At 40.4% G+C, this 21249-nt stretch overlaps 1 protein-coding gene across 2 annotated transcripts in view; it reads left to right on the forward strand.

Moving 5' to 3' along the window:
• The window catches only part of ELAPOR2 (endosome-lysosome associated apoptosis and autophagy regulator family member 2), a 230751-nt gene that overhangs the window by 65031 nt on the left and 144471 nt on the right, over positions 1-21249 (forward strand). Inside the window, exon 4 of one of the 2 annotated variants that reach the window (XM_031454811.2) lies at positions 1474-1611. In XM_031454811.2, coding sequence (XP_031310671.1) covers positions 1474-1611 — 138 coding nt within the window. Of the gene's footprint in view, positions 1-1473; positions 1612-10556; positions 10925-21249 lie in introns of those variants that run through there. The other variant, XM_010977996.3, reaches the window with a different exon arrangement.

The raw sequence follows: 21249 nt of genomic DNA on the forward strand, positions 1-21249 counted from the left end.
ATTTTTCCTTCCTTGAGTAAGATTCAAGCCTGAGTGGTAACCCTGGGGGCACAATATTTAGAAACAGATTTCCCCCCTCATTTTAAAGAGGAAGAACTGGGCTGGTTCTTGCCCAAATAGTCTTGGTCATTTAATCTTATTTTTTAAGTTATAATATTAGTTTAACAGAGCATCTCTATAAATTCCTTAGGCCACCCCATTTTATTAATAAGAAAAAGAATCATTAACTGTCAATCAGGATTTGTGGTATCAAAATTCAATGTCTACTTTACAAATGCTAAGGATCAGAAAATTATCAAAGGGACACTAATAGGCATACTACAAATGGCTAATGTAAGTTTTATTTCTGAACTGAGATGAAAAATGAGAATGTGTGTCTTTCTCCACTCTAGTACGAAAACCTCATTAGGATCTAGCCAGCATGTGGGGAAGTGACATAGCTGAGGCTTTCTTAGGCAAAATATATTAACATTACAAATGAAACTTGGTCTGAATCTATATCAAGGAGAAGTCTCTCTCTGAGGTATAGTAAGAATTACATTAGCAGTGCAATTATTAAGCTCTGTTGAATAATTCTGTGTTTTAGAAAAGGGAGGTGACCTTTTGTATCTCTCAGAGGGGTAATAGTTCTACAAATACATTGAAAATCAAACTAATTGTGGCAGAACACTAGATTTACAAAAAATATGTGGGGAAATTTGGTATTCAGTTAAAAATACAAAGTATCTTGAACAAAGCATTTCATAATATTAGACAGATATCTGACCTTTATTATTTCCTAATCAAACAACTTTATCTCTTGTTATAGGTTGTAGATGGTTGTAGAAGACAGGAAAATACTGTTGAAAATTCTCAGTTTTATACTGCTTTGAAAAATATGGGCACAACTTGTAACAGAAACTCAATAATTAGCATAACTATTATTTTTCTTCAATTATCAGAGTTACATATTTTTCACATTTTGACATGTTTGAAATCTGGGTGTTTCCAGTGTTGAAAGAAACATGCCCCAAATCCTATGCTTCTTAGTGGTTATTATCTTTGTGAATAACAATACAATCATATATGGTGGCGTTCAGATGGTTGAATTAACTTAAGTTTGATCTATAATGTTGCTTCAAATGTTTTAAAGAGATCACAGTGTAATATAAAACTAAAAGGAAACATTATTTTATACAAAGAAGGACTATTAAGTGCCAAGCAGTGAAATCAAAGGTAGCAGAAAATTGCCAAATCTATTGAATATATTATGAGATTTCAAAGCCAGGAAAGGTTGTATGACAGATTTGTGGCCTTAAAGGATTGTTACTAAGGTGCCAAGCATCTATTTATCAAAAGTTTCTGGATGACTTTCAAGAGAAGGTAATTTACTTACAGTTCATGGGTAATTCAGTTAAGGAAAAAGTAAAACTATCAGCTTAACCAAATAGGAAATGCAAACAAAACCCTAAAATTCTACTGTCAATCTTAAAGCTGCCCAAGAGGTCAAGATCACAAGCATGGATTATAAAAGTCAACTCACAAGACTCAAAATCAACTCAGAAGAATGAGTGGCGAGCACTGGAACTCAAATATCATTTTGATGATACAGGAAGTGCTATCTTCAATTACGTGAGTAAAAATAGAGTACTGTGAGCTTGAAAACAACTTAAAGTATATTTAATTTAGTGTTTTGTTTCCAAAAACAAATATTTAGATGGTAATCACTAAGCTTGAAGGTAGATTCACTATCTCTAAATTACTTCACACTAATATGATATTCTGTTTTAATTTAATTTTTGATTGAAGTGTAGTCAGTTTACAATGTTGTGTCAATTCTTGGTGTACAGCATAATGTCTCAGTCATACGTGTACAAACATATATTCCTTTTATGATATTCTCTTTTGATAGGGTTGTTAAATTTCACCTGGGATGCCAAATCAATTTTTCAGTAGGACACTTAACAAATTGTATTCTTGTGGACAAAATGGAGTGATATGGCCTAGATTAGATGGTGTATTAAAGGTTGAATGACTGGCCAATGCTGTCTGGTGAGTGCACTGATGGCATCTGGAGAGAAGTTTCTCATGGTTTGTGGATGACTTGTTCCTAGGCCTCCTTCTATGCAGTGTAATTTGCTGATAACTGGAACCCATGGAAGACTTTCCTATAAGACTTGCAGTTGTGAAAATGTAGCAGTGATAAAAATCCTTCAGATCAAATTGGTATCTCTAAACAATTTTGACAGAGTAGAGTAATGGACTGAGTCTAGTAAGATTAATTTTTATAAGGGCTAAGTATAACATCCTACACCTGGCTGTATTCAGTGAACTTGTTCAGATAAGCTAGTTCTTCATTTCTAACCATTTTGTTATACCTCTTTAAGCCTCGGTTTCCCTGTGTGTAAAATGGGATTAATAATACTAGCTACTTAACAGTTGGAGGTAAGGATTCAACGCAGTGCTGGCACATAGTAAGTGTTCAATAGGTGCTAATACTTTTCCAAAAATCCTGGGAGAGAATCCAGATACTGCCGCTTATTGGGTATTTGAGCTTGGGCAAGGTACTTATTCTTTCTTAGTCTCATTTTCCTCACAAAAAAAAAAAAAAAAAAAATAGCACCTACCTCACAGGTGGTTGTCATCAGAATTAAATGAGAGGATACACATGAGGCCCTTTTCAAGGTGCTTGGCACAGATTAAGCTCCTAATGAGTGTTAGCAATTACAGTGAACATTAGTGCAACATCCAAAAAATCCACTTGGACACTAAACTGAAAAAAATAAACTATAAGTTCTCTAGGACATGGGAAATTATGCTTCTACTCTACTCTGTTATAGACTAAATCTATGCTGTTACTTCAGTCTCAATGTATACTTTTAAGAGGAGTATGGAAAAATTGAGGTGAATGTAAAATCAAATCATGTGAAAAATGATGGAAGAAACTGGAGACGTTATCCGGAGACGATTATGATAGAAGCAGCTATCTGAAGGGTCGTCACTGGAAGAGGAATGGGGTTTGCTCTGTTTGGGTCCCAGAGTTAGAACTGTGACAATGAGACAGATTTTTTTGTTCCCCTGAAGACAGACTTTCTTACTGTAGCGTGGCTGCCTGGGAAGATAGTGATTTCTCAGTCACGGAAGTATTTTTTTTTTTAAGTCTGAAAAGTTATTTGAGGGAGAGATGCTGAGAGGATTCAGGGATTTGCGATGGGATTTGGCTCAGTGATCTTTAAAGGCCAATACTTTCCTGAGGTTCATCTGTTGAATTCTTTACGGTGCTTAACATTTTAAAACCTTTAAAAAAAATCTACATTCAGTCACCTGGTCTGTTCATCCAAATTGTTTGACTGAAGCCTCTCACACTAAATAAGAATTGCATACCCCTGACCTTCAAGGGCTGAAATTTATTTCCTTCACTGTTCCTTATCTGATGTATCTGGGTAAATGGATTTGCGGAATCTGTGTGTGCCAATCAGACTTGTGTTTCTTTTAAAATAGGGAAGTGGATAAAATGATTAAAGAATTGTCAGGTCACAGGATTTCAGATGGCTCAGCTGTAGTTGCCAGCAATGCTCCTGTCGCAGGTAATATCAGTGTTAGCTAATAGGCATGCAGATTTGAGTATACGGTTCACAGACAAGCTTTTTATTGCAGGAAGTTCTTTGAACTATGTATGTCATAAGGAAAAAATTGCATTGACATTTAGTATCTCATTCACAGTATTCTGCTTCCAAGTGGTTTAATTTTTCTTTGATTTTTAGTTCATGCCTCTTGGCCTTAGAATTATGTGTTTAAAAAAACTCAAGGGCTAGCCCTCTGCTTTTATATCGATTAACAAATAAATTGTGAGTGGCTCAGAAGGACAATGTGAGAAAATCCTCCAATGGGTACAACCTTATGGTGAACTTTACCAGGAAGTTGACATGATGTCAGATCTATATCACCTTATGGGTAACAGCTAAAGGTTTGGCCATCCAGTAAAGGAGGTGGAAAAGAAAGGGTTTGGAAGCTTGCTGATAAGGATGATTGGGGAAGAATTATATGAATGAATCTCTTGAAATGGGTGCAGCATGTGGAATCTTAATGTCCCATGTGAATTTTCACCAAATGTTCAATAACCAGGTGAGCCAGATGACTCACCCTGCTGATGTAGTCAGCTTCTTTCCCTAGTGATATTACTGCGTCAGTGAGCTCATAAACAATGGCCCATCATAGCAGTGATGATGATTGCATATGCCTCAATAAAAAAATTGATTGCCTCTCTCCAAGGTTGACCTGGCTCTCCCACTATGGCTAAATGCCAATCAGCCAGCAGTAGAGACCAATAGGGAGCTCTCGATTTTATGTAATATAATGAGGGAGCCAGCCTACCCTCTGGTTGATTATATTGGTTACTCTCCACTACTGAGTGAACGGTCTTTTGTCCCCACTGGAATAAACACAATCTGGTTATGGTTTTTTCTCCTGGGCCATTATGCTGTTGACTTAATGCCTTAGATACATCATGCCTTATTACATCATGTTTTCTCACAGAATATTGTTTTCAATCAAGAAACTCATTTCATAGAAAATAATTAAGGCCAGTGCTCTTGGGGTTCACTGATATTTCCATAAAAACTTCATTCCAAAGCACCTGGCTTATGGCATAGCAGAATGACCCAGGCAACCAATTTACTGTGTCAGCTGGGAAATAATACCTTTGAGCATTAGGGTGGTATCCTATGGGATGAAGTATATTCTCTGAACTAGTGACTAATATATGATGCTGTTTCTCCCCAAACCAGGTCCAGAAGTTGAGGAGTAAAGTATGGGTAGTATTTCTCACTATACACTGAATGATCAAAGCACAAAAGTTTCCTTCTCAAGTCCAAGTCTTGCTACTTTGGAGGTCTTAGTCTTCACTGGATAAATATCCCACCAGGGGAGGCAATTGAACTGGAAGTTGGGATGTTGAGACTATCATTTGGCTTCTTGAGTTCCTCTTGCCAATGGAGCAGGAAGGAAAAAAAAGTTAACTGTAGTGGTTTACTATAATTTTCTAAGATGGAGCTCAGGGATTCCTCTGGAGTGCCTCCTAGCATTGTAATAATCCAGTGTTAAAAGTTAACTGGCAGACTGCAGCAACCCCAGATAGCCAGGATCACCAAGGTTCAGACCACTCAGGAATTGAGCTTTGAATTAGCCCACTAGCCAAAGAATCATGACCATGTGAGGTGCTGCCTGAGCACAAAGGGAACTTTTAGGAAAAAAGTTATCAATACCAAAGGTAATTTCAGAAGCAATTGCAGAAATGAAAATTATTGTCCCTATATTTTCTTCCTTGTTCTTCTATGTATAAAATACTAATTTTTTATTTTGTTTCCCTATTTTTTCAAAATTACTAAATATTTGATGTCTATAAAACCTAACATACTGTCAGTTTTAGGGGCTGATAATTTTAGTATTTGTTGTACTACTTTTAAAAATGATGAATTTTTAAATGAACATACAGTAAAACTGACTTTTTGCTGTACAGTTCTATGACTTTAAATGCATATATAGATTTGTGTGACCACCATTACGATTAACATACAAAACAATTTCATCACCACCCTCCCAAATTCCTCCTATGTTATCCTTTTGTAGTCACACTTCCCTACTATGTGGCCTAACCTCTGATAAACACTAATTTGATTTCTATCGTGAGAGTTTAGTCTTTTTGACAGTGTCATATAAATGGAATCATACAGTATGCATGCTTTTGAGACTGGCTTCTTTCCTTAGCTTGATGCCTATGAGATTAATCCAAGTTATAAGGTATGTCAATAGCTCATTCCTTTTTATTGCCAAATAGTAATTGCCTGGTTTTTAATATATGGTGGATTAGTGGTAGTTGACTTTATAATTTATCTGAGATTTTAGGATATCAAGATGGGATTGTCCCTGAGGTAGAAGAGAAATGAATGGCACCCAGAGATGGACGCTTTAATTCAGTTATGAGTGTTCATGTATGTTGAGTAGCAAGAAGGGTGGACTGCTGCAGAATTGCAGTTTGATTCACTTATTTGCAAACTGTCCCACTTTTCATGTGCTTTTTTGAACCAAAGAGATGAAACAGCTAAAACATTTCCAGGATTCTCTTGTAGCTGGATTCTATGTTAGAACTACTTTTGCCAAGGAAATGCATTCACGTAAGACTCAGAAGGAGTAAGTGAGCAACAGGAGATGGTAGCTGCAGGCGTGTGGATTAATTCTCCTGGCTGACATGGCAACAGGGACGTTTGGCTCTTTGGTTCTAGGAGGCACAGAGGTTTGAATGTATAGTCTTTAGCGTCACATATGCTGAGTGGTACAGGAAGGCTGCTGTGGAGTTTGCACGACGGTAGTTTTGTGGGTGGTAGGATATCACTCCAAGCTGTGTTCTATCTGGCTGCATAGATCCAAGCTTTGTTTACTGGCCCTTCAAGAAATTCTGAAAGGTCCCAATACTGCGTACTAAATTCCTTTCTCCTTAAACTGGAATAAGTGGATTCTGTTATCTGTAACTGATCCTTTGTTTCTGAAATTGAGAATTTGGGGATTCCCCCCTACACTGATCTTTGGATAATTTTTAGAAACTGTTAAGTTGATTGCTGTGTGTCTGAAATATTTAATATGAACAGTAAAACATTAATTGTTCTGATTTATGATGCACATCATGCACTCATGCTTGCAACACATATTCAGTGAGTGCTTATTCAGTGAGTGCCTATTCCATGAGTGCCTATGTACTAGATCTGAAAATTTTATCATTAAGAGCAAACAGAAACTCTATTTTCATGGAGCTTCCATTTTAGTGAGGAGAAACAGACAATAAGCAAAATAGGCAATGATGACAGTGCTAGGGAGAGAAGTAAAGCAAGGAAGGGAGACAGGGAGTGATGGGGATTTTAGAAAAGGTGGCCAGTGCTTACTAAGAAAGTGACATTTGAGTAAATATCCATTTGGGGAGAGGGAACAGACAAATAACAAGGTTTAGGGGTGGAAGCATGTCTGGTGGTTTGAAGGAACAGCAAGAAGGCCAGTGTGGCTGGCCTGTGGGGAGTGAGGTGCCTTGGAGATATAAAGTCAAGTGCAAACAGAGGTACTAACATTTCATGCTAAAGACTGACATACAAGTAATCAAAATATATATGTCAATATATATATATTCACATTATATAATTATATAAAATTGTACATTATATAAAATTATATATAATTTACACATTATAAAAAATTATATATATCTTTCCTGATTATCAATAAAATATGAATACAGATTATAAAAACTTTCAGAGAAAACTCCTAATCTCCTAAGAAGACATTGGAGGAACCCCTTCCCCCCACCTCTTCCTGGGGGTTTTTGGATTCCCATGGAGAAAATTGTGTAAATCATTTAAGAATGGAACATTTATAAAGAGCTACAAATATACCAATAAGCATGGTGATGCTTTAGTTACATTAACTCATGTACATTAACTCATTGCACAACAAACTGATAGTGTCAGGTATTTTTAACTGTAATCTACAGATGAGGCAACTGAAGCCAAAGGAGGTGAGGCAGTGTGCCCCAAATCACACAGCCAGTAAGTAGTGGAGTTTCAGTTTAAAAAGCAAGTTTGTCTGACCCCACATTCTTCTTATTTGATCCCTGAAGGACATGCAGAGCAAAGGAGAGATATCTCACTGGTCAAAGGCTTTCATGGACTTAGAGTAAATGAAGTTATCCTAATTTAACTTTCTGCATATGACCTATTTTCCATTTTTTGAACCACCTCTTTTGTTCCTTTTAGAGTTCTTTCCATTTATCCTCCCCAATTCCTCATACTTCTTCTCCTACAAGTTATTTAAGCTATGGTGACCAACTTGATGTGTAATACCTAGAATATGATAGAAGAATAGCTTAAGTGTCATATTCCTTTTTAATATGCCCCAGCTTTCTTGTTTTAAAAATTAAACTAATATATATTTTCTGTAAAACATTTGGAAATAGGGAAAAATGAAAAGAAATAGAAAAAAAAACCCACCCCACCCATATCATGTCATCCAGAAAATACCCATTATTAATCACTTGGTCTATTTTTTTTCAGTCTTTTAAATATGGATTTTAGAGCCTAGTTAAGATCCTATTCTATGTAAAAATTTAAATTATTAAATATATCAAAAATCTAGAAAAACACAGATGGTAAAAAAAAAACCTCCTAAATGGGTGAGTCCTGGAATCAGACTGCCTGTGTCTAAACCTTACATAGTATCTTGCTGAGACACTTGTGCCTTTATTTGCTCATCTGTAAAATGGGGATAATGAGTACCCACCTCATAGGGTTGTTTTGAGGGTTAAAAGAAATAGTGCTTGTAAAGCTTTTGGAACATTGCTGGTGCCTGTCCATTAAGTGCTCAATAGGTGTTAACTCAATAGGATTATAATCATTACCACCCCAAGCTCGCAATAAAAATAGTGCTACATTTATTATATTTACTTCAGATGTTTCCTTCCTTCTTTCCTTCTTCCCTTTCAGAAATAAAGTATTAGAGGTACAAGTGAAGTCCCTTTTACAGTCCTTTCTAATTCGACTCTTCTGTGTTTTCCTCTTGAAAAATCACTGTCCTGAAATTGGTTCATATCCTCTGCACATGTATTATACTTTTACTATGTTGAATATATCTATTGTATATAAATTTTGTATCATGATTTTCCTCATTTAATTGGAAGCATTTTCATAAAAGCTTATCTCTCTGTCAGATGCTTTTCTTAAAAGTTCTTGACTTAGGATCATATATCACTAAATATCAGTATTTACTTAACTGTTTCCCAAGTATTAGGTATTTAGGTTTCATTTATTTTCTTTTACCAATAACATCGGTGAAACTTTTTGTTCCTACATTTTAATATACATCTTTGATGATTTTTTTCAGGTAGAACTGATTGGCAGCAAAGGACAGAAAGAAATCCATAATGATTATAAAAGTAATATATAATAATTATGGAAAAATTGAAAACATCTGTAAAAATGAAAGAAAAAATGCTTGTGCACCAGCATTAAAAGATTAACACTGCCAACAGGTTTATCTTCTCCTAGACATATTCCTTCCATAAAACACACTTAAATCCCCTCCTTTCCCCCAAGAAACGCTATACTTGGGAATATACTGTTTATTTAGATTTACATTAATGTTATTTAAACACATTTCCTCAATTCATTTTGTATTCTCTGAAAAACATGATTTTCAATGTCTGTATAATCGTACTATGTGAAACAGCATAATTCACTTAGTCATTCCCCCATTTTGGAGCACTTAGATTATTTCATATTAAACTGTATTGGACAATAGTGAGTATTCCTATAGAGAAACTAACTAGAATTATTAATAATATTGAATACTTGAGAAACTGCTTCATATCCAATGCTAAATTATATATAATACAAACAATATATTTTATAGAGTTACTTAAGCTCTGCTGTCACGGACTTTAATGACTTGAGAAAATATTCATGTTAAGGAAAAATAAAAGCAAATTACAAATTATAATCCCAGTTTTGCAGTACACACACAATTAAATACAAGGAAGAAAATTCCCCAAGATGCTAATATCATTAACAGTGTCATCTCCGGGCGGTGGGATCCCTAGTGATTTTTAAAATCCTTCCTGACAATCTTCAATATTTTCCAAAATGTTTACAGTAAACATGCATAACTGTTATAATCAGAACACATATACACACCAGACCGAGGAGAGAGAGGGGGGGAGAGAGAGAGAGGGAGAGAGAGAGAGAGAGGGAGAGAGAGAGAGAGGGAGAGAGGGAGAGAGGGAGAGAGAGAGTTGGGGGTCGGGGGCGGGTAGGCAGAGAGAGAGAGAGGGAGGGAGAGAGAGAGGAAGAGAGAAAAGAACTTTCATATTTCATGTAGAGATGTTTATTAAAGGACATTAGAGACAGTGCCACAAATTCAAGTCAACTTATATTGAGTCTGCCAGGTAGATTTCTCCAGATGCTCAATTATCAGAAATTTGGGTGTTCCTTTTGAACAACAGGATAATTCACTCATTCACAGAATTTTAGACGAAAAGACCCTTGAGATCCTTGACACTGACGAAGGTGTACCCCACTTTCTTCTCTGCCATTTCACGCAAATCCTAACCACCCCCAAATTCAATCTGGCGCCAGCTAGCTTAGATTCTTACGAAGGGATGCTCCTGGGGCGCATCTGTGTGTGTTTGTGTGTGACGCGGGAAGTAGGGAGATTTTAAAGACTCGCCGCCGGAAAACAACGTCCTGATGTCCTGGATTTTACTCTGGCTCCCTGCCCTCACCCACGGCCCCCGGAGCGCCCCTCCCGGTGGGCCAAGGGAACTGGGGATGGGGCACACTACGGGGCCACCCCGACCTTTCTCGCCGTCTACCGCGTAATGAGGCTTCCGCCCCCGGCGGCCGCGCAGCCCCACAGCACCAGCCCTGCTGGGCCGCAGCCCCCGCCCGCGCCACCTGCTCTCGGGCTCCCTCGTCTCCGCCCCGCGTCCCGCCCCCGCGCCGCGCCCGCGCCCCGCGGTCCCTCCCTCCGGCGTGACGGGAGCACCGGCGCCGGCCGCCCGGGCCGCGAGCGCAGCCGAGTTGTCACCGGGCTGACGGGTAGGGGGCCAGCAAGCGGGGAGCCGAGCGCGCAGCCCTCGCGGCCCGGGAGCCACTCGAAGCGCGCCTCACCCGGGGAGGCTGCCTTCCTGCCGGCCCGGCGGGCTGACCGCAGCGGGGCTGAGATGCTGCCCCTCATCCGGGGGCCGGCGCGGGGGAGGGGCCGGGGGCGGCCGGCCGGAGCCCCCTCCCGTGGGCTCTCGGCGCCCTGGAGCCCTGCCTGGATTTGCTGCTGGGCGCTCGCCGGCTGCCAGGCGGCCTGGGCTGGGGACCTGCCCTCCTCCTCCGGTCGCCCGCTTCCTCCTTGCCTGGAGGTGAGTCGCACCTGGTCCTTAGCCTGGAGTTTGAGGGGGGAGGGGGAAGGAAGGAGATGAGGGGTGAGGGTCATGCCAGTTAATTGCTCTCTGCCGCTGCCTGTTTCCTTCCCTGGAGGAAAGGGCTTTTCGTTCGTTTCCAGGGATGAAGTTGGCCGCCCCGGGAAGCCACCCGAGAGAGGGTATGTGACTCTGCTGTCTTTTAGGGGATGCTTTTCGAGCTCCTGTGTTTTGAGGGCTCTGAAGGACTTTGCGGCGCCCTCTTTGGAGTGCCCGGCTTGAGGACCTGGGGCCAAGGGAGAGATTTCAGCGGGGGGAGGTGACCAGGGAAGCCCCGCCAGTGGGATTTGGAGACCCATCTCTTCATAGCTTTTCTAGAGAGCCAAATACTGCCTCGGGAGACTTCCTGCTCCCCTCTCCCCTCCCCCTTTCTCCACTCCCCAGTGTCTACAAACCTTCTTCCTACTCCCCTGCACTCAGCTTCCTGATAAGGCTCTAGGGGCTTGCTAAGCCAATGCTAAGCGGTGTCACTTGGCATCCTTCTGGCAAAACACGGATGTGAATGAGGAAGAAAAGAAGTGTGTACTTAAGGAAGAGGTGGGTTGGTGATTTAGGAAATTAGAAAAGACGGAGTGAATATGCTCTTTTTGGGAGATGTCCATCACCCGGCTGAAACATTGCCACTGTGTATTTTAAAGTTTGAGATTATTGTTGATGTACAGCCAAGAAGGATAAATTATGGGTGATGAGATTTTCTCCTGCTTTTAGGGGGAACTGGGCTTTCTGTGCCAGAAATTTACAGAGGGGTGTCACTGGTACTTGTATTGGGTGTTTCTCTTTCCTTTTAGTGTTCCAGGAAGTGCATCCTCTTAATGAAAATCAATGAGGGAAAGGAAGCAACATTTCTGACCTACTTAGTGATAATATTGGGGAGGATATGAGGAGTGGATACTGTTTTTAGGAAGATTGCTAGGAATCATGGTGATGGGTCATTTTAATTGATGTAGCAAAAGTAGGTTAGGTAATAGCCCCTCTGGGAAGAAAGACCAGACCTTGTTCCTTTGTGTCACTTGTGAATTTTACCCAGTCTTGAATTATAGAATATCTGTGTTCTAGACATCGTCCGTCATCCATGGATTTCACCTTCTCCCACAGGACCAGTCCCAGGATAGACTGAAATGAAAGAGAATCAGATCAAAGGCGTGTGTGTGAGCACACAGTAGTGCTGTAATTGGAGAAATCAGTGCAAAAGCTCAATGAACAGCTGTGTTTAATTTCAGAGTTTATTAGTATAATTGGTTGTTTAATCTGTATTCTCCTATCACCTGGGAATAGTCCAGTCTTCCAGGCTTCCACAGAAGGCTGCTTATTGGGTACCTTCTGACTGAACAGTTACCACAGGACAGACTTAAAACCTTGCCCTCCACCTCATTATGCAAAACCTATTTTTTTTTCCTGAAGCAAGAAGTCTTAAGATTCTTGTAAAATTAATTCTTAGTAATGAAGACTCTGCTTGAAACTGGTGAAAGTCAGGGCCAGTAGGGGTGATGCTTTTGGCCACTGTAGGCAGACTAACCCTTTGGATAAGCACGTGTTCTCCACATGTATGCCTAGGTGGACTGGAGTGACAGTCTGCAACTTATGACAGAAATATTGAAACCAGAGGCAGGAAGATGACAGAAGGTTCAGGAAGGTGGTGTTCATTTAATTGTACTGACTTTAGAAACTGCAGGAGACTCAGTCCCTTGAGGTTTCAAGTTTGAATTTATAGGAATAAATAGAATGTATAGGAGGATGCTCCCGAGCCTGCCAGTGGCTAGTTGTTTTAGAAATAATGATGCACAGGGCCATTTATATTCTTCATGATGACTGATAATTGCCTGGGAGTCAGAGGTTCCTTTGGGACACAGGAGGGGCCAAGTGGCTTCTCAGGGGCTGAATCTGCTCCTTGGCATCCCGTCTAACCAGCTGAGCTAATTTATAGAAGCGATCATTGTTTCTCTCCCACATTGTTTTTAAGGGGAAAACAAGAGGACTGAGTGTTTTTCAGGCTTTGAGGGTAAGGGTCGCCTTGTGCTTATGGGTCGGGAGGGGACTTCCTCTGAGACAGAGCTATGGGCCAGACTGCTGTGAACAAAGTGACTATTCGGTGCCCACTCCTGCCCCTTTATCCCTTTCCACTCTTTACTAACAGAAAAGCAGGTGAGTGTCACATGTAAGGGACAGCTCCACGCCATGGAGAGGACAGGGAGAGAGAGAGAGTGAGGGGTCTGAGGCTGGAGATGAAAGCCAACTCTTCACAACAGGAGAGAGTGTTGAAGGGAAAAAATCTGCAGGTAAATCTAAGCCTCATTTACTCCAGTAGTTTGTCTCATCCTCATCGATCAGTATTTTTTATCAAAGTAGTCACATTTAACTTAAGTTACATGGACTCTCATTTTCCTTGCCTGGCTTTGGAGGAAGGCAACACAAGGGAGAGGACGAGAAGCACAGCAGACTGGCCTGGGAGTAATCTTGCTATGATTGCCTGAGTTCAGGAAAAAGGCCCTTCCAAAAGACAGCTGGGGAGAGATGGGTAGCGTTTCACTTAGAGTCTTGTTGGAGGATTGGACTCTGGGTTGAAACTCCTGCCATTCAGCTTCCTTGGTCAAAGTCTTTGGATTATGGAGCTAAAAAAAGGAGAAAAATGATGACTTGGGAATGCCCAGCCGGGGATCCCATCAGCAGGGTGGACGCACAGGCACAGAAAGGAAGGGGAGGCAGCAGCAAAAGTGCAGCCAACATGCCAGCAGCTGAAGGACAACAATAGGGTGTGACTTTGACCCATGATGTTTAAAGAAAAAAAGAGGACTGGGTGTGAGAAAGTACAGAATTAATTTTCTTCAGTTTTTTGTGGGGGAATAAGGATAAGTGTCCTCTGGGTTTCTTGGTATCTCTTTTTCGCTTGTAAGATGATAGTAATAAAAGGGGCCCTGCCTGTCCTTATTGTGAGGATGAGATGGGATGAAAATAAGTTAAAAGAAAAAAACCCTATATAAATAAGTGAGAGTGGATGATTGCTAGATTAGTAGATCTAGGTCCCGATGTTTCAGGAAGGGTCTGTAGTGAGACTTAAGAGGTTCAGAGAATAGGCTTATCCAAGACTTGGATGGAATGGAATTTTTGGCTCATTGAATAATAGAACTTAATGGGGCTGCCAGAGGAAAAGAAAGATACAGGCCAACAGATGATTCAGAGTTGGAGTAAGGGATTAGAAGATAGAGTGCATGAGAGTCAAAAGGACAGGACTAAGTGGATTATGTGTGCATTATTTAAGTTTGGAAAATTAAATCACAGAATAGCTTGATTCTTAGTTCACTGCTCTAATATGTACATAATACGATTCTGCTCGTCTCTGAGTTTTAATCGAATGATGACTTTTTTTGCTAAGAGTTTTTATTCCACAGTTATTGAGCTTAAACTTTGTGCCAGCCGACGTGTCAGCTGATGTGAAATTACAAATTAAAAAAAATTTTTTTAATTGAGTAAGGATGAGACAGATACGTAAACTAACAATTGCAGTGAAGCGATTTGGTGCCAGGAGAGAAGAAAGAGGCTGTAAATGGGAGGATCTGAAAAAGACCTATAGCAGAACTGAGTGAGCCTTAAAGGATAAATAGAAATTTGCCAAGCAGTAAACGGTCAGATGTGAGTGTGCGCTAGTTTGGGGGAAAGACATTCTGGTATCAAGCACAGATTGAAAATGGCAGAAGCACAAACCAGTGTTAGGCTATGTAACTGGTTATACCTGGAGTGCTGCCTGCTATAAGGAGCCTGATGAGAGATGAGTCTGTGAGGCAGGCAGAAGCCTGATCATAAGGGACCTTCTGTCATACTGAGAAGCTGATCTTCATTTGGTAGATGATGGGAGCAAGAGAAGGATTTAAAAATCAGGAGTAAGAAAACACGCTTTAGTTTGGCAGCAATACGGAGGTCACATTAGAAGGGCGGGACCTACCAGTAGCAATGATCATAGTCCAGGTAAAGGATGGCAGAGCTGCAATTGAGGAGCAGCAGTGAAGATGGAAAAGGGGGCACGATGTTAGAAGACAGAATTGACAGGAACAGATGTGGACGGTGAGTGAGTGGAAGCTTCTGCCTTGATAGAGGATGGTGCCTCTGCCCTCCACCAGGAGGAACGTGAGCAAAGTGCGTTAAGGAGCCTGGTCCTGGAGAGCTGACCTTGAGAGAGTTCCTTAGGCAGTTTGGTAGCAGGCCTTGTTGCTCAGGGCCATGGTCCAGGCTGGTGTGGAGATGCAAGAATCACTTGAGTGAAGGGCATGGTTGACACTGCTGGATTTGATGAGATCAACCAGGCAGTGAGAACAAAGGACAAAAGAGTAGGACTTGGGTTTTACCAGCATTAAAGGGGGGAGAGACTGAGTAGCACACAAAAGAAACAAGTAAGTGATAGCAAGTATAAGGGAAATACAACAGTGCAGAGTGATGGGGAAAGGGAGAAATGCCTTTGAAGAAGAAAGGGGTTGGCTGTGGTGTCAGTTGCCCAAAGAAGTTTGAGTATGAGGACTGAGGTGGGGAGGGTATAGCTCAGTGGTAGAGCATGTGCTTAGCATGCACAAGGTCCTGGGTTCAATCCCCAGTACCTCTGTTTAAAAAATAATAAACTTAATTACTCCCTCCCCGCTACAAACAAAACAAGACAAAAAGATGAGGAATGAAAAGTGAAGATTGAATTTGACGGTTAACTCACTGGTGCTCGATGCCAATGTGGTTCCTGGGGAGTGGTGGAGACGGTATTTACTGGGAGGTGAGGCAGTAGTGACAGAGTAGAATTTTATTGTATATAGCCTTCCGAGATGTGATAAGAAATTGGGTTTTCCAAGTCTGTATCAGTCAGGGACTTGTAAGTGGTCATGTCTTCTGTTTCAGACTTTGAAGGGAGCCGTTAAGAAATAACCTTTAACCTTTCTGCAGGAAGTCTCTGAAAGTCATGTGCTATGGTGAGGGTGTCAGAGATTCTAAAGCCACCCTGTTGCTGAAGGAGTGAGGACTCAGCCTCTGTTTTCAAGCAATGAACATAATTCATCTGGCCTGTTAGGCTTGTGGAGGTGAATTTTCCATTTCAAGTTCTTAGGCTCAAAACCATTTCTCATGTTTTAGGCAAATGTGAGCAAGTATTCACACCATCAATATTTACAATGTAAAACTAAGAGTTGACAGATCCTTGAAGTGTCATATTTTAGCACGAGGGATGGAAATAGCAGAGCGTAGTGTAGAGTGGCACGTTTTCCTTGCAGGGTGTAGTCTCCGAAAGTGCCTTGGATCTTAGAAGAATTCTTGATCATCAGAAAACACCAGTTAAATTTTGGTTGCCTTTTCCTTACCCTGGAAGAAACCATGGATAATTCTTATCCCTGTTTGCCTTTCTTAGTTGAAGTTTTCTGTAATGTTTCAATAGTAAAGGCATATTTACTATGTACTTATGTACCAGGTACTAGCAGTAAAATGTGGAACAAAACACATGGCCCTTGCCAACATTGAGCCTTATAATCTCATGAGGGTGGAATCAAAACACCGCCACGTATCAGGTAATCCCATTTGTCATAAGTTCTGTGATGGAAACTGACTGTATGCCGTGGGGGTGTACAGCCTTTCTAGTCTGGTTGTGGCAGGGGATTCCAGAGGAAAAGATGTTGAAGCTAAGCCCCAAAGAATGAGTAGGAGTTTGTTGAATGAAGGTCGTGGGTTTTGGTGATAGAATGTCTCATTCAGAGGAAGCTTTATGGCTAGATGGATTTCTGTAACCCCCTTTACCCACTCGTGAAGTACTGAAGACAGATGGCTTCCAGTCCCAGACCTTTGTTGACTCTTGCACATACATATGCTGTCCTACAAATGCTTGGCACACACAGGGCTACCCTGTATGGATGGGTGAGTTGTACCCAGCTGTGGGGGCATGGAAGAGCTGGAATCTATCCAGTGCTTAGTGTGCCCAGCCAGCTGCCCTGGCACAGATCTACATCCATCCTGGGGAAGGAGGACCCTTTTCTGATTCATATGTCCAGAGACGGCACCATTTTCTGTGTCACTCAAAGTTGCCATATGGCTTACGGGAGGCTCTAGTCTTCCCCTTCCCCCAAACCATTCTCATTGAAGGCAGGAATATCATCATGTTACTCAGCTAACCATGATTAAATATCTTTTTGTTTAAGGCATTTTAGAGGTTTTGAAAATGAGTAAGATACAGGTCTTCTTCTCTGGGAACACTAATCACTGCCTTGATAACAGAGTGGATGGCTTCTACTTTTTCAATTATGAAAAGGAATTGATCTTTATAATGCATTTAATCCTAACAGACACCTCACCTTCTCTAAGTTGTACCAGATTCAAGACTGAAACATAAGCCCAAAGATCAGAATGTATTGAAGTTTATTCTCAAGTCAGTTTACAGCTCTGCAGTTCAGAGTACTGTTTATTACTTATTCAAAACTTGACTTTAATGAAGTAGTTTTCACTTGGTTAGTGGTTCTCAAAGTGTGATCCTAGGAGTAGCACTGTCAGCATTACCCAGGCGTTTGTTAGAAATGCAAGTTCTTGGGCCCCTTACACACCCTACTGAATGGAAACTCTGGGATTGTCCCAGTCAGCGTTCCAGGGGCTTATGATGCCTGCTGACAATTGGAGCCCACTGCCCTAGCTATAAAGTGATGGATACAGTTTTAGTTGTCTGGAACCCAGGGACCTGTTTTGTTGCTTAAATTCCTTCAACTGTAACCCTAGCGTACTTCCTGCTTCTGCAGGGCATCTTAGAAACTCCTAACATAATCACATCAAATAGAGCACGAGCTCCTCTTGTTACCATGAGGTACATCAGCAAGCACTTGTCAACTCTCTTTTGTACACCAGGTCCCAGGCAAGAATGCTGGCAATAGCACAGCATGCAGAGGGTATCTGTAGGTAAAACGTACATTGAAACTCTAAATGGAGATGATGTTTATCATTGACTTAAAACATTCCTAGAGATCACCATTAGTTAAGTGTTCAGTGAATCATTATTTATATTAAAGTAAGACAAAGGATCATTCCAAATTGTAAATAGTTGTGCCATTTGCTATTAAGGATGAAAAAAACAGTTATGCCATTTGCTATTAAGGATAAAAAGATGGCAGATCATTAAAATCCTGGTAAACATTCACTAAATCAATAGACAGAAGTCATGAAGTTGGCATGTTTGACATAAATACATCTTCTTTGCTAACCAAGAAGAAGATAGGTAACCCTTCCATAAGGGGTTGTGAGATTAATGTACATCCATGTTTACTAAATAATTAGCCTCCGTTTTGTAAACTGTAGAAATCACAATTCTCAGATTATTTTTTCAGAAGCGGAAGGCTTCTGAATTCCTGTAATCTGTATTTTGATAGAGGATCATACATGGGTTGTTAAAGGTTTATTTAGGCTATGTGTGAACTTAATACATGTTAATGAAACTGAATGGTTTTTAATGTGGTTAAAAAAAATGATATCTGAATCTTGTGTTATCCATCACCAGCATCTTGCCTAGTACCTGGTGTATATGTGCTTATAGCCTGATAGAAGAACATACATGGAAATGATGAACCTCTCTCTGAGATAGCCATTAGGATAGAAGAACATGGCAATATTAAGAGGGTATGGTTAGCCTTCTTGGTGTTTTCCATGTTTGTTACTTATGAGGGAGGAATGTTGTTCCAACATTTTGGAGCATTTTGCTCCAACGGCATTTTTCATTTTGCTAAAGTAGAAGGAGTATTGAAGGTAATGAAAGAACTTACTCAGATCTGAGCCCTGCCACTGATTTGTGTGGCCTTGAGCAAATCAACCTCTTGGAGTCTTTTTGTGTCTGCAGATAGAGATATTTTAACTCCTGCCTTATCCCCATTAGATTTGCTGTGAGGACAGGCTAATGCATTTGAAAATACTTTGTAAATTTTAATGCAATGCCATATGTTGTTATCCTTGTGTAAGTTAAATACGGTGTTTCTAAGGGGGTGAATTGAAGTGTGAAAGGATTGGGATGTGGGTAGGAAACTTTATTGACAAAAGCATTTTATAGGCGTATTTTTTTCTAATCATGGAGGTTGTGCATTGTGAAAATTTTAGAGGAAGGAGGGCATAAAAAAAGAAATGTCAGCTCTAATTCTTCCACCCAGGGATATCTAGTGTTAAGGTTTTAGCCCATTTTCTACCTGTATATTTTCTTTTTCCTTTTTAAAAACATGCATGTGTGTTTTATGTAGAAGTTGTTATCTTTTCCTTGGTTATTATAAGCATTTCCCAATGACATTAATGTTTCTTTATAAATATTTTTGTAATATTTTAAAATATTTTAATATGTGATATATTGCAAAATACAGCATCACTTGAATATCTGCCCCTGTTCACTTATGAACCATTTACTCCATTTACTTCACTGTTTCACTGAGAATGCTCTTTTCTAGGTCAACAATGACCTCTTCTTTGCTAAGTCCAGCTGTCATGCCTCATCTTTGCCTACATTATTAGAACACTGGCTGAGTCCTCCATCACCACTGAAATGTTTACTTGACTTCAAGTGCACCACGCTCTCCTGGTTTTTCTCGTACTCTGCTGTGATCCTTCTCAGTCTTTGCTGGTTCCTCCTCGTCCCCCTGACTTCTTTACATTGAGGCTGCCCGCTTCAATCCTTAACTCTCTTATCTTTTCTGTTATCCTCATACTCTAGGTGCTACATCCAGTCTCTTGGCTTTAGGTACCATCTGCATATGGGCAGCTCTCCAGTTTACATCTCTCACGTGGACCATCTTGTGGATTCCTGACAAGCACAGCCTCAGTGTCTCCACTTGGATAAATTCCTCAAATCTTCCAAAACCGAACTCCGAATGTTCCCCCAGGCCTATTCCTGCATCGTCTTCCTCTTTTCCTTTAATGGTGACTCCTTCCTTCCAGTTGCTCACGCCTCAAACTTTGGAGTCTCCGCTGACTTCTTTTCTTCCCACATCTTACTTCCAGTTTACAAACAAACTCTTTTCTCTGCTTCCAGATAACCAGAGTCAGAACCTCTCACCCTTTGGTCTGTCCCATCTGGGCCACACCACCATTGTATCTCTCCTGCATTATGGCTCTAGTTTCCCATCTTAATCTCCAGTTTGATCTCAGCAGCAGAGTCAAGAGATCACTTTGAATCATAAGTCAAAAGCTGTTACCTTTTGGTCAAGGCTCTTCCAAAGCTGCTTTCAGAACCAAAGCTCTGATGGTGGCTTACAAGGCCCACCATAATCTGGCCTCCATGAAGCTTCTAATATCATCTCTTATTAACCCCCGCACCCCGCAGTTCTTCACTCTGCTTCAGCCTCTCTGGTCTCCTCTCTTTCTAGACTATGTTGTGTAAGCTCCTTTCTCAGGGCTCTGCACTGGTCCTTTCCTGTGCCTGCAGCTCTCTTCTCGGGTATCTGCTTGACTTTCCCCCTCACAACCTTCAGGTATTTTACTCAAGTGTCTTCTCAGTGGCCTCCCTTGGCCACCTACTGAAAATTGCAGCCTCCTCCTCTCTATCCCCCTTTTCATGCTTTTATTTTTCTCCATAGCACTTTTTAGCATCTATCATAATATATATTTTAATTATTATGTTGTTTTTAATGAGCTCACTCTCAGTAAATTGTAAGTTCCAGAAATTGCCTTGTAAAGACAAGGTAGTCCCTTTTTTCTTTTCTTCTTTCCTTCCTTCTGTTGTTGTTGTTGTTGTTGTTGTTGTTGTTGTTGTTGTTGTTGTTAAGCTCCTGTGTTCCTAGCACCTCAAACAGTGCCTGGCACTGTGTTGAATGAATTGAGACGATTTAATTTGGGGCACTTAGATTGTTTTTAATTCTTTATAGTATAAAAATATCATCATAAACCACAAAGCAAAACATTGTCTGAGTTTCTGATTATTGAAGATAAAATTGCAGCAGAAATATTAGGTTGAAGGGTATGAACTATACCCTGGCTAAATTTATGAATATTAATTTGATGGTGGAAAATGCTGTCTCGCTGGTGTTATTTACATCTCTTTAATCACTACTGAAGGTCAGTATTTTTTATGTGACTTAGCTTTTTGTATTTCACTTGTTGTGGGGTTTCTGTGTGGGTGTTTTCACTTAGCATTTTTCGTATGCACATGGAGCTCTTAAAAGAGTAAGGCTAACATATATACAGAACACTGAAAAATATCCTTCCCTAGGTTTTTTTCTTGTTTACATGCTTTGAGATAACATAAAACCCAGAGAAAGTAACTATTTAGATAATAAGAATGTATATGGAATTGGTTC

The sequence above is a fragment of the Camelus dromedarius genome, chromosome 7 (genome assembly GCF_036321535.1).
Source record: "Camelus dromedarius isolate mCamDro1 chromosome 7, mCamDro1.pat, whole genome shotgun sequence".
Classification (NCBI taxonomy): domain Eukaryota; kingdom Metazoa; phylum Chordata; class Mammalia; order Artiodactyla; family Camelidae; genus Camelus; species Camelus dromedarius.